The sequence below is a fragment of the Trichomonas vaginalis genome, chromosome III, assembly GCF_026262505.1.
Source record: "Trichomonas vaginalis G3 chromosome III, whole genome shotgun sequence".
In the NCBI taxonomy this organism is placed as follows: Eukaryota; Parabasalia; order Trichomonadida; family Trichomonadidae; genus Trichomonas; species Trichomonas vaginalis.
The window spans coordinates 5,113,313-5,126,568 of record NC_067205.1 but is presented as its reverse complement, the minus strand read 5'-3'; the positions used below and the strand labels follow the sequence as shown (position 1 = coordinate 5,126,568).

Sequence of the window (13,256 nt, the reverse complement as noted above, 5' to 3'; positions counted from 1 at the left end):
AATATGTTAGCACATCATAGATTATTAAAAATACAACAAAATTAATATTACAACTGCGTCAAACCAACAAAATTCAATGTGATGTAAACCATTGAGCAAAAATTGAAATAATATTCTGTTCTTTAAAAAAATCAATCTATACATAGTGTATAACATAATCAATTAAGGGTTTCGTTTTGCTAAAATTGTCACTTTTATAGCATATTTGTTTTTGGCAAACCCAAATTTTAGCTAAAAGTGACAGGGAAAAAAAACGTTTAGTATTAAAAAAAAAGACCGATGAGAGCTTCGTTCGAAATATAGAGGGAACTGAGAATGCGCAACCATTCTCAGGGAATATTGGATGCTATTCCCGTTCCCTCTGTATGGAAAATTGAGGTTTTCAAAGGGAGTTAAAATAATATCAAATTTATACTAATTTACTTCAAAATACAAAAGTATTTGACAGCTAAAATTAGTTACTTTAGCAAGCCTATCAATACCCTTTTACGATTATTGCTACTTTTTCGAAATAAAAGTAAAAACAAATTTATACTAATTTACTTCAAAATACAAAAGTATTTGACAGCTAAAATTAGTTACTTTAGCAAGCCTATCAATACCCTTTTACGATTATTGCTACTTTTTCGAAATAAAATAAATTTATTATCAAAAACCTTTTTTTTCTTAGTAAAAATAAACGAAATTTTTTACCTTATGAACTTTTGATGGAAATATGCAAATTTAAAATAATAAAGAAAGCCGCGAGCGAAGCGATCGGCTTAGTTCGAAGATTTTGATTCAAATCTTTGCTGATCTGTAATTCGCGGAAGCCGCGAGCGAATCGAGCGGCTTAGGTCTAAGATTTTGATTCAAATCTTTGCTTATATTCCTTAAATTCTTTATGAAACTCGCAACAGTTCCATAAAAAATTTTAAATTCTAAACTGTCGAAATTACCGATCGGTAATCACACCCTTCACGGGTGTGTCACTTTTTACAGGCGTGTCACTTTTAGCTAAAATTACCCCTACTCATTTGTTTTTGGATGTTTTGCGAAACCAAAAAAAAACTATGATATACAATGTGTGTGTAAAGAAAATACTTTATTTACTAGTTAAAAAATCATTTGGTATTGATCAAAGGTAACTAAACTCCTTTCGCCGATCCGATTTGCTCCATATTTAAAATATAGCTTGCATATGTAGAAGAAAAGCTAATTTTGAAGTACGCCCGAAATCCACCAACAGGATTTCGAGCTACTAAAAAGGTACTTTTAAATGTGATTTTTTTTATAAAAAATTAAATTTATTTTAAGATCAGACTAAAAACTAATTTTATGGAAAATCTATATCGACAAATTTATTACTTATTGGGTATATAGATTTTTTGATTATGGCGATTATGTCTGATATGCTTCCAATAAGCCAAAACACATTTCATACTGATTTCTATAAAAGGTATCTTTATTATAGAAGTGTAAGCTATATCTGTTTGTTTTTTTATTATAACAAATTCAAAATTCTCTTATAAGGACTAGATGAAATCTGTATTATTAAATCATTAGCTAAATGAAGGTTCAAATAGAAAGTAAATATCAATTTATATGATACTGAAACCAAATAGTTCTTTTAATAAAAGATAACACGCTGAAAATTATTGAGTATTTGCAAATCTCAAAAATCTATTGGTGAATTTGGCTCAACTTTTAAAATTATAACATCCATATCAAATCATAAAAGCAGACAAAAATTAAAGCCAAACCTATCGGCCAATTTTTTTTGATATTTTGATTTTTGAGGTATACTTTTAAAAGTGGATTTAAAGCACTTATGAAAAAACATTAACTTCTGTCGTTATGATTATTGATTTAGACAATAATGATTTTAATCTTTGATTATCAAAACACTAAAGTCATCTTTTTAACATTTGCTTGGTAGCATTAACTCAAGTCTAAAGTACTATTTTATGTGGCACTCTTAGAATTTTTGTATTCATTGTACACGCTGAAATAGTACCATTAAAGTTATGGCGGACTTTCAAAAAATAGTTTGGTCACCTTTTATTGATCAAGTTTTTTTTTCTGGATAAGATATTATATGGATAATTGGATAGAAAATACAATTATATAATCTTGTACCTGGTTTAATTAAGCTAATTGTCATCAGAAACTTGTAATTTTTATGAATTTCAGATTTTCTTTTCATTACTGCTTTTCTTAATAGGTCAAGTTCTTATTTACGTTATAAAGTATGATATTTACAAATATCAAGTTATCATGTTTTTTGAGAAATTATGAGAAACAAACAAAAATGAAAAAGATAGGAATAGCAATGAATAGTGATGTGGGTATAGAAAATGTAAGAGATATGAATGCAAAGCAATCAGTATTTAGGATATTGACCATAGATTTCGAAAAAAAAATGCTGCATATTGAGCGAAAACTATGATTATATTATAAGGCTGTCATTTAAAGCATAATGAAACTATTCCCTTTTCATTTTAATCGAATAAGATAGTAAAGATTTTTGAATTAGCTAGAAACTGATGAGATGTTTTCACAAATCAGATTTTTAATCTCTATAATGCATAATTCACTCAATATCTCAATTTTGATATTGCGAGATATTTTTGCTATCGGTTTCGCAATTTTGACACAATAGCAAGAGGGTTCTATAAGCATTATTATCAACGTAGAATCTGAATATCATATCAGAAAATGTCGCAAATCTGACATTTACCCGACCAAATAGCAAAAATAATTGAATACTTTTCGCAAAAACTTTAAAAATCGATAAAAATATGAAATATAGATATTAAAGAGACTTTTTATATAATATTCATAAAGATTTTCCAAAAATATGATACCGCAAAATTAAAAAAGTGACGTCTTGAGTGGAGTCAAAGGTCGAAATTACTAGCTAAATGTTTTTTTAGCGAAATTGCGTATTGTACGTTTTTTTCGCAAAACGAAACCCTTAAATCAATCAAGATAAATTGAATTGACAGGCTAAAACACAAGTGTTTACAAAAACAATTTTTTTTCTTCGACGGATCTAAAATGACTCTCAAAGCGGAGAGCATCCAATTTGGAAGCAAGTATTCCGAATTAATCAAGAAAGATCCTAAAAAGGAAGATGATTTGTTTTTCGGGCTGAAAAGAAACACAAATAAAAAGAAAAAAGTTTCATCCTTAAGATCTAGTTCGCAAACTATCTTTCAACCATCAGAACCACTGGAGGTTGTTTCTTCCCGTAGCTCTTCAAGAAGCAATCCTCAAAAAATTCCTTATCCAGAGAGAATTCCACCACAAATCAAGCAATTAAGGAAGGACTGCACAGATTATATGGAAACAGACCAATTGCAAAAATATGTAGAAGCTACAAAAGAAATCGATCGTTTATCAGAACAATATAAAAAATGCATAAAACAAAAAATAGAAGATAACATTGTTAACAAGTACTCAGAAGATACATCCAGGATACAAAAGGATATGGTCCAACAGTATGAAGAATTAATGGAAGAGAGAAATCAGAAATTGGAACAAATGAAGGAATCAATTCAACAATTACAGCAAAAGCATAACAAACAAATCGAAGAATTCATGAAGAAATGGCATAGTAATACAAAAATGCGCTCTTACAATAGAACTTCGAACGATTTACGCGTAAAATACTTAGAACTCGATAAACTCAAAGAATCCAAGCGATTTGATGAGATGAAATACGTTCAGGCGCAAATTGATGAGAGATTGGCCTTCGAACAAGATAGAAATGAGCATCAATTACAATATGATTTCAAAGATAAGCTGAATATACTCAGAAATGCACAAGCAGAAGAACTAAAGAGTTTACAGCAATCAAATCGCCATAAATTGGCCGATTTCGACTACAAAGAGAAGCAACTTTTAGAATTGTATCAGAAAAGAATGGCCAAAGCCAGTGTAAATGCATCGACTACGAATATGAGTACAGAATTTAAACGCGCCGTTCAAAATGACATGATGATGTCAAGATCTGCTTCAATTGGCACTCCTAGATCAATGTCAAGGCCACCAACAACTAAAGTAACTGATTGCAAGTTCAACGCCATGGAAATTAAGCAACCAAACCTAAGTTTATCACTTCCAAAGCTTAATTACTCTCTTTGCTAATGTTTTGACTAATGTTATATGTTTTATTTGTTTGATATTAAAGAATATAATAATTTAAATCAATGAACTCTGATTGTGAAAAATATTATTTTTTACATTTTCAATTTATTACTCATATTTTTACTACATCTAAAATTTTTGTTTCGTTCTCATGATATTTCAAGGTTTCTTGAATATTAAGAATATATTTTTCAAAATATATTGTTTCATCGAATATTCAGGTTATGAATAGAGTAATTAGGTCCTAAACTATAAAAATTTCTACTTCAATATTGTCATTAATCGAATTATTACCAATTAGTTTGTACTATCAATTCTCTAAAATGAATCTACATGAATCTGAGTATGAAAATTCAACTATAATACTTATGGAAAGTACATTCTCAACATTGTATGGACATGACAGCATAATTTTTTTTCAAATCATGTGTCATGTCTGCCAATTTGATGTCAGAGCAAAAATATCCCACTACATATCATACATCATTTTGCAACTAGTTTTAAATCGAGAAAAATCCTGACACGATCTGCCAATTTGCATTTCCTCAAGTTTTTTTTCAGGAATTATTGTTTTAAATTGATTAACGCTAACTACAATACTCACTTATCATATAAAAAAGTTCCAGAAACTTGATTGCTATGATTCAAATCGGAGAAAAATTTTGACGTCAAAAATTTTTGGTGTAATTTACACATTATTTAGTATTGATCGAGTCACATAATCTTTTGAAAAGAATTTTTTTTCAGATATCGTTCAATTAATAAATTGATAGACATTTGGCCGTTTGGGCATATACAAATTAAAAGTGCCAAATGAGTGATGATCCTTCAATAAAAATTGTAATAGTGGGGGATGCTAGCGTAGGAAAGACTGCAATCATGCAAAAATACTGCGATGGAACATTCTCCATTACGCAACCTTCAACAATCGGCTCAACATGTTCAGAGAAAGAAGTAAAAATAGACAACAATGTTTACAAATTAAGTATTTGGGATACTGCTGGTCAAGAAACATACAGAACAATCGTCCCGATGTATTTTAGAGGTGCTGCTTGTGCTATCGTCGTATTCGATATCACAAACCAGAAAAGTTTAGATTCAGTTTCGTATTGGGTACACACAATTAGAGAGAATGCTTCTTCTGCGCCATTGATTTTTTGCTGCGCAAATAAATATGATCTACTCGAAGAAAGAGTTATTGAAGACGAAGAAATCAATATAACAGTTAACAATTTACAGATACCAGTTTTTTATACTTCTGCTTTGACAGGTGCCGGTATCGACCGATTATTCGAGTCAATACTTCACCAGTTAGTAGAAAAGAATTTCGTTAAGGATCTCGCTATTCCTGCCCCTGTTAATACATCGTCCCAGAAATCAGGATGCGCATGCTAAAATCCTGTTTATATTTTTTTTTTGTTCATACTTTCTTATATAGAGTAATAAAAACCTTCTATCATTCTTGTGTTGCATATTTACTTGCTAATTTACATTTTCTTTTATTAATCGGCATTGGTCTACCGATAAAAAGGTTAATTTATGGAAAAGGTACATTCACTATTTTTGACAAAATTTTAAATTTTCATGGGGTTGTAAATCTTATAATAACTAGATGAATAAGGAATAAATCCCAGTATGATGTGCATCATTATATTAAACACTATATGTAAGCCTTGTAATTCTATTAACACTTATGAAGATCTATAGTATTTGAGCAGATAAATTTGATAATTTCCAAAACTCTTATATTTCAAAATTAAAGTGTGCGAATGCATTTAAATGAGAGCAAAAAGAGAATGATGCTGTTAAAACTAGGTGTTAATTCCCAATTATTTCGCATCACAAGAACTACCCAGTAAATTCGGCTATCTTTCTTTGCAATTATTTTCTATTTTACATATATTATAATGGTTAGGGTTTGAAGAAAAGTTACTAGAGAATTATTGATTTTTGAAATAATGCAGAATTTTACTTGAAGAAATCATTAATTTATGAGCTCCAAATTGCTAACCATGACGAAGAATTATTAAATTTGCTACAATTAAATACATTTATTGCCGAATTAAGATTATTGAAATTAAAAGTTTGAAATATTGCCTTTTTGAATAAAAATTTAAATTTGATTATATAATCATGATAATATATTATTGAAATTAAAAGAAAATATTTTAAACCATTCAAATATTTTGAATGTCTTATCAATTTAAAATATTAAAAGATAGCTTGATTTTATCATCATTAGTTGTTATCAAGTTTTCTTCTTTTGATGAACAACAGTAAATGATTTGTTAATATATTGTCTTCCTTTTTCGCAGCAAAATCAAAAGTTATGATGATAATCTTGTACTCAATTTTGAAACTCTCTGATTTACAGTAAGCATTCTTTGGAAAAGCAGTCCTATTCTGTTTTCAAGATATTTTAAAGCCCCTTTTCATACAATGTGCAGATCTATTCGAAATTGCAAGAACTCTCAAGAAAAAATGCAGCAGCAAAGAAGATTCCAAAGTTTCTAGCATCAAAAATTTACAACCTTAATACAACAGTTAAAGAGAAGCTCGATAAGAAAATATTTAACCATAAAGCTGGAAACTATTCGATATCTACTATTGGATATAATAAAAAGTTAATTGTAACATATTTTACATGCTATTTGCTGACTCTGTTCCATTATATTACCATATATATCTTTTGAAATCTAAAAAAATTTTACGATTTTAACCATGTGTTGTTGAAATCATATATCAATCTTAGCTAAAGTATAGTTTATGAGTCTGTCACCAACTAATGTATGAATTTTCAAAAATGTCAAATATGTTCATTTTTTCTGTATATTCAGCCATAATTTCATGTATTTATACTATTCAACTATTATTTAATATTTTTATCGATTTAAATATATGATAAGATGCTTAGTTCTCCCGGAAAACGATTTTTAATCACAATTTTAACTTTCCAAAAAAATTCGAAAATAAAAATTCCTCTCAATTTTCTAAATTTTCTAACTAGCCAAATCTCTCGCCAAATTTTTTTTGGCCCGTATAAATATTGTTAGGCACTATATAGGGATGCTATTTATCCTATTTTCATCCCATTTTACTGTTATCGCCTAGTGAATGTACCTTTTTAATGGATAAAACAATACGAATCGCTATTTTTATGCTACAATGATGTTATAAATTATATTCATATGAAAGGATGACGATCAAAATATACTCTTACAAATGGAAAATTAAAATAGTTATATATTAGAAAATAATATGAATTTATGTGATATTATTTTTCAGAAGATTTCATTCTATATGCCTATGAAAAGTACTCTCAAAACTAACTTTTCCTAATTATAATTAAATCTAGAATATTGTATTATGCTTAGTATTATTTCATTTTTCTCATTCAATTTAGAATTTACAAATGTCAAAAAATTGAGAGCTGTCACTTTTGATGAATTTCTGTTTATTACACAGAGGAGGAAGAAATAAATGAAAGTGAAAATGTTCAACAAAAAATAAACGTTGTTAAACCAATTACTGAAATAAAAATTTTTTCATCTGTTGAAGAATTTAATGACTATTATGCTAATAATAAAAAATTATTTGAAGAATTGACAACGTGTAAATTGAATAAAATGTTTAAAGTTGATGGATTCAAAATTTCAAAAATAAAAGGAGTGATTAGTTTGAAATCTATTCCTCAATCAAGAATCACCTCATTAATGAAAATTGATGATTTAACAAAAAGAATAGAAGAGATTGAAGAAAGAATAAATCAAATAATTGATTTCATAAATTCAAATAATCATTAGTTTCTTAAAGTTCAATGTTGAACTCATCAAATCCATCTTCATCATTACCATTACCTTTAGCGAGTTTATTTACTCTTTCAACTTTATCTTTTGATAGTCTTTCGTTTAATTTTTTCTGAAGTTTTTCGTTACCAAGTTCTAAAATTTTACATGGATGATATTTAAACCCGTTAAATTCTTTTTCCTCAGTTTTAATCATTAATCTACAAAGAACTTTAGTGAGGTGGTTTTGTTGTTTAAACCATTTATCCTTAATATTTGTTATAAATTCAATATCCGGAAATAATTCCCAAATTTTTGAATTTTCGATTAATTTACCATCAAATGCAAAAGCAATAGGTTTAATATTAAACTTACCTTTATAAAATAAACTTTGTACGCAATCATCAAAATAAACGTCTACTTGTTTAACCTGGGTGAGAATTGGTGAAAGTTTATCCATTAATTGATTCACAGTCACGAATTTTGATTCACTCATTTCTTACGAATTAAAAAAATAAATTATTCAAAAATGTAAGACATGAATTTTTAAAGTTTATTTTTTTAAAATTTTTTTATTTCATTATGGTAGTGAATCTTTTATTCATGAAAATAATTATTTCTGATTTATTTTATTCTCTCGTACATACTAGATTTGAAGAATTCGGAACTTTTACCATAATCTCCTAAATGTTTTCTTATCCCTAACGTGTGCCAGTTATTATATGAAACTGAATAAACTTTATCTTTATCTTTACACCTTTCATCACTTCCAATATATTTATATCTCAGTTTTGATTTAGCGTTTTCATATTCATTAGCGTTTAATAATTCTCAGTCTTACTTTTTAAATTGATGTTTAAGATATTCAGGATTTAATACTCTACGTTTATATGCTCCTAACTTAGTTCTAAAGGTTTTTCTACAAAATTTAGGAATTCCATCCTCTTTAATGTCATCAATGATTTCCATTTCATTATTTTCAATTTCTTCTTCTCGTTTATGAGGTCTTTGATTATGACTCCATTGATTCCATGAAATTAAATATTCTTTATCATTATATTTATACCTCATTAGCTTATTTTGGCTTTCATATTCATTTAATAATTCACAATCTTCATTTTTAAATTGAAGTTTAACCCATTCAGGATTTAAACAATGTTTAATTAATCGCGGAATATCTGACATCATCTATATATAGCTTCTTTTATAAAAGATAAAAAAATAAATTATTTTAAAATTAATGTTAATTTTTTAATGATTTATAAATAAATATATTTTAATGCATCGTCTATATATAGATGTAACAAAAAAAGTCACTAAACCCGTCAACATATACTACTAGCCGATATTATACTCCATTGAAATATAATATTGAGATTACAAAAGATTATACTTTGGTGAAGATGTTACTCACTTATATTGCAATAAAACCATATTCTTGTAAAGAAATATTGGAATTGTCACTAAACGCCATTAAATTTCAAAAGGACACAGCTCACATTGCGACCAATAGTAAATTAACATTTATTTATGCGAACAAACATTTATTAGACATCTTGCAAAATTGAAACAAACAAATATAAAAATGACTGACCAAAAGAATATATTTAGGATGTGCTATTAGTTAAGGGTTCAGATAGAATAATATCCATAAAATGATGTAAAAGCTTGATTATTAATAGATCCGTCTTTCTATCAATAATTGAGAGAAATTAAGACTTATAAAGGGTTAGATAATAAACGTTATTAGTTTTTCAAATTTATTTTATTTTAATGGCATTCTATGCGTATCACAAACCAATATAAATTTGGAATTCGCTTGCTCATAAATTTACCCGAGAACAGAACTTATTGTTATGTCACTTTTCATAAATTTTATTATCAAATTTATTTTCGAAAAGTGTTATTCGAAATACATATTATTTTTTTTAAACGGGTGGGTGAGTATAAAACTTTCTCATGTATCGTCAATTGAAATTATTTTCTTTTAAAAAAATTTCTTTGAATGGTGAATGAATCCCCGCCTACTCCAGAGAAGATTATCAATGGATACATAGTCGAAAAGACTATAGGAAGGGGAGCATTCGGAAGAATCGTAAAAGTAACAAAAAATAACAATGATGGGAAAGAATACGCTCTAAAAATCCCGAAAAAAGGCAAAGAAAGATCACTTGTCACAGAGCGAAAGTTCTTAGAAAAGCTCCAAGGTTCCCCTTACTTTCCAAAGATCATAGATTACCGAGAAGGCTACGAAAAAAATAATTATCTTGCAATGGAGTTACTAGGTCCCTCACTTGGCAAAGTTAAAGATGTTGCTCCATGTCACAGACTCTCACTATCAACTTCGATTCGTGTTGGAATCGAAATGTTAAGATCTATTCGTGCTTTCCATAAGCTAGGTTTTATTCATCGTGACATCAAACCAGATAACTTCCTTGTACGTGGATCAAGAATGTATCCTATTGTTCTGATTGACTATGGAATTAGTAGAAGATACCTCGATGCAGAGACAGGAAGACCAATTCCTCCACGTCCTTTTGTCGGTTTCGTCGGAACAATGAAATACGCATCGATTAATGCTCACGAAGGCCGCGAACTCGGCAGAAGAGACGATCTTTATAGCTGGTTTGTCTCTCTCCTCGTTATTATGACTGATCATGTACCTTGGAAGACAAACAGAAACAACAAGATCATGGCTCAGACCAAGAAAATTACAAACATTGAAAAATTCTGTCTAAAATTACCAAAACAACTCGTTAAAATCTACTATATCATCATGAGAATGAAGTTCGGCGATGAGCCAAAGTATGATTTGCTTATCGCTTTTCTCAACGAAGCCCTCAAAGAAGTTGGAGGAAGTTGGTCAGAGAAATACGACTGGGAGAACTTCTCAAAGAACCGTTTAAACAAAATATCATCAGTCAATATCGTTCCACCACACGATGAACCAGCAAATATACCTACAAATCTCCCATCCACAAACATTGAGATACCAATGTCCTCTCCGCTTCCTTTGTTGCCACGAAACACACAATCCCTTGGCAACAACTTTTCGAAGAGTCAGTTCCTTTTCAACCTTCAGCAACAAGCTCAGGAAGTAACAGATGATTCGGAAGATTCTTACAGTTATACGTCATCGTCAGCGTGTTCAACATTCTCTTGGTCGACAAGTAGACGTTTTTATACAGGTTCTCATACGTCAAGTATCTCTACAGAGTCACAATACTCATCATCTTCGGATGACGATAGCGATTCTTACTACTACTCGTCGTCATCGAGTTCCTCATCGTATTCCTCGGGATCTTCCTCTGATTCGAAGCCTTCTAAACAAGCCGCTGCTGCTAAACCACCTGCTCCAGCTCCACCAGCTCAAAAGAAGAACAGACCAGCTGCTTGGCATGACAGTATCGAGTGCCTGAAGGCCCTTCCTGTAACTAAGAAGCGCAGAAGACATTATAAATCCGATCCTTCAGTTATGACTAAGACAAACTCGAAAGCGCCAGCAAACGAATACAAGAAACACCTTGTCAGAAGCCATGACGAAATTAGAAGTCCATCTGAAGTGGACAACTTCGATATCAGCGCCAAAAACTTCGGAGATCCGAATTGGCCGAAGGCGAGCCCTGTTACAGGTGATTATGGTCGCAGAATGTCAATGGTTCCTCGAATGCTTCAGTCTTCTCCTCAATTTGACTTAGCAGCTGCAAAATTAAAGAGACCTCCGCCAATTCCTATCAAAAAGACCTCATTCTCACCTCCAACACCCGTTCTCAGAAACGAATTCCCAAAGATAAATACACTAAATAGCCCGACTCCACCATCCCCAATAATAACTGGTGGTGCCCCCTCAGATAATTCCCAATGCAACGAATTAACAGATTCCAACCCTAAAATCTCGCTCGATACACATCCTCGTGCAGTGGAAGACCACACAAGTATATTATATTCACATGCTCCCCCTACAGAACCAAAACCAAGTCCAGAAGCGAAACCAAGAAGGAGATCTTCCATCATAGGTGAAGAAAACTACATCCCTATGACAGAGATAGCACCTGTCTCTAGTCCAAAGAAGGAACCATTGCTAAAAAAAGTAAGTTTCTCCTTTGACAATGAATCGCCATCAAAAATCAATGAAGGGGAAGAAAGAATTATCGATATAGAAATCAGCGACAAAATAGAGAAGGAGATGCAGTCAGAAGATGAAGACAAATCAATTTCATCATCTTTATCTTCGACTGTTGTTAATTCTTCTGAACAATCAACTTCCAATTCTTCGACTACATCAGAAAAAGGCGATGAAGACAAACAAAAAAGCCAAAATAAAGACGATGAAGACAAACAAAAAAGCCAAAATAAAGACGATGAAGACAAACAAAAAAGCCAAAATAAAGACGATGAAGACAAACAAAAAAGCCAAAATAAAGACGATGAAGACAAACAAAAAAGCCAAAATAAAGGCGATGAAGACAAACAAAAAAGCCAAAATAAAGACGATGAAGACAAACAAAAAAGCCAAAATAAAGACGATGAAGACAAACAAAAAAGCCAAAATAAAGACGATGAAGACAAACAAAAAAGCCAAAATAAAGACGATGAAGACAAAAACATCGTCAAAGGAGACAAAAATAAACAAATTAATGAAGAAAAGAAACCAGAACAGACTACGAAACCTAAAGAAGAAGAAAAAACAGAACAAAAGCCAATAATTGCAGATGATAACAAAATTAGTCAGGAATCAAAACCAGAACCACCAAAACAAAACAACACCGATCAGAAGCCACAAATTTCCTCAGAAAAACCAAGTGAAGAAGAAAAAAGGGTAAATTCTGACGAAACGAAGAAAAATGAAGAGGTAAAGAAGCAAAAACAGGCAAAAGAGGATCCAAATGATGAAGATGTTAACTGCAAATGCAGAATTTAATTTATATATATATTTTATTTTTTTTTGTATTTATATTATTGTATAGATAAAAGTTTATATAATGTTTATTGATCTTACATGAATTGATATTCTTTTTATTTCTTTTATATTCTTTAGTCAAGAGAGAATTTTGTTTAAATTTCATTGAAAATTCATGATATCATTAAGAATTGAGTATATCTTTGGACTTTAAAACCGAATGATCTAGCAATAATAACTCAAAATTAACTCTCCTTATTGTATCCTTCATATGAAACAAATAAAATATCTTTTTAAAGCAAAATAAGATATAGATTCGGAAGTAAATCATTATTTGTAACCATTGGAGCATTTAAATGTTTCCACTGATGATTTGAAAAGCTATTTCAAATATTTCTCCATAAAAGATAAGAGAAAACTATCCATTTCTGTATAAATTA

At 30.0% G+C, this 13,256-nt stretch overlaps 3 protein-coding genes across 3 annotated transcripts, besides 4 other annotated features; all 3 read left to right on the top strand.

Moving 5' to 3' along the window:
- Positions 1-213: 213 nt before the first annotated feature.
- Positions 214-1,014: a mobile genetic element.
- A 105-nt stretch (positions 1,015-1,119) lies between these two features.
- Positions 1,120-2,041: a mobile genetic element.
- An 864-nt stretch (positions 2,042-2,905) lies between these two features.
- Positions 2,906-4,165, top strand: TVAGG3_0644780 (uncharacterized protein; the record flags this gene model as incomplete). Its single annotated transcript, XM_001326863.1, has 1 exon — positions 3,040-4,131. The coding sequence occupies one exon, from the start codon at positions 3,040-3,042 to the stop codon at positions 4,129-4,131; it is 1,092 nt and encodes a 363-aa protein (XP_001326898.1).
- A 741-nt stretch (positions 4,166-4,906) lies between these two features.
- On the top strand, positions 4,907-5,603 carry TVAGG3_0644770 (GTPase protein; the record flags this gene model as incomplete). Its single annotated transcript, XM_001326862.2, has 1 exon — positions 4,945-5,526. The coding sequence occupies one exon, from the start codon at positions 4,945-4,947 to the stop codon at positions 5,524-5,526; it is 582 nt and encodes a 193-aa protein (XP_001326897.1).
- A 71-nt stretch (positions 5,604-5,674) lies between these two features.
- Positions 5,675-7,255: a mobile genetic element.
- A 299-nt stretch (positions 7,256-7,554) lies between these two features.
- Positions 7,555-7,591: a mobile genetic element.
- Positions 7,592-9,865: 2,274 nt separating this feature from the next.
- On the top strand, positions 9,866-13,108 carry TVAGG3_0644740 (protein kinase protein; the record flags this gene model as incomplete). The annotated part of the gene is made up of 1 exon (XM_001326861.1): positions 9,922-12,837. One exon carries the CDS (start codon positions 9,922-9,924, stop codon positions 12,835-12,837), a length of 2,916 nt encoding a protein of 971 aa, XP_001326896.1.
- Positions 13,109-13,256: the final 148 nt, after the last annotated feature.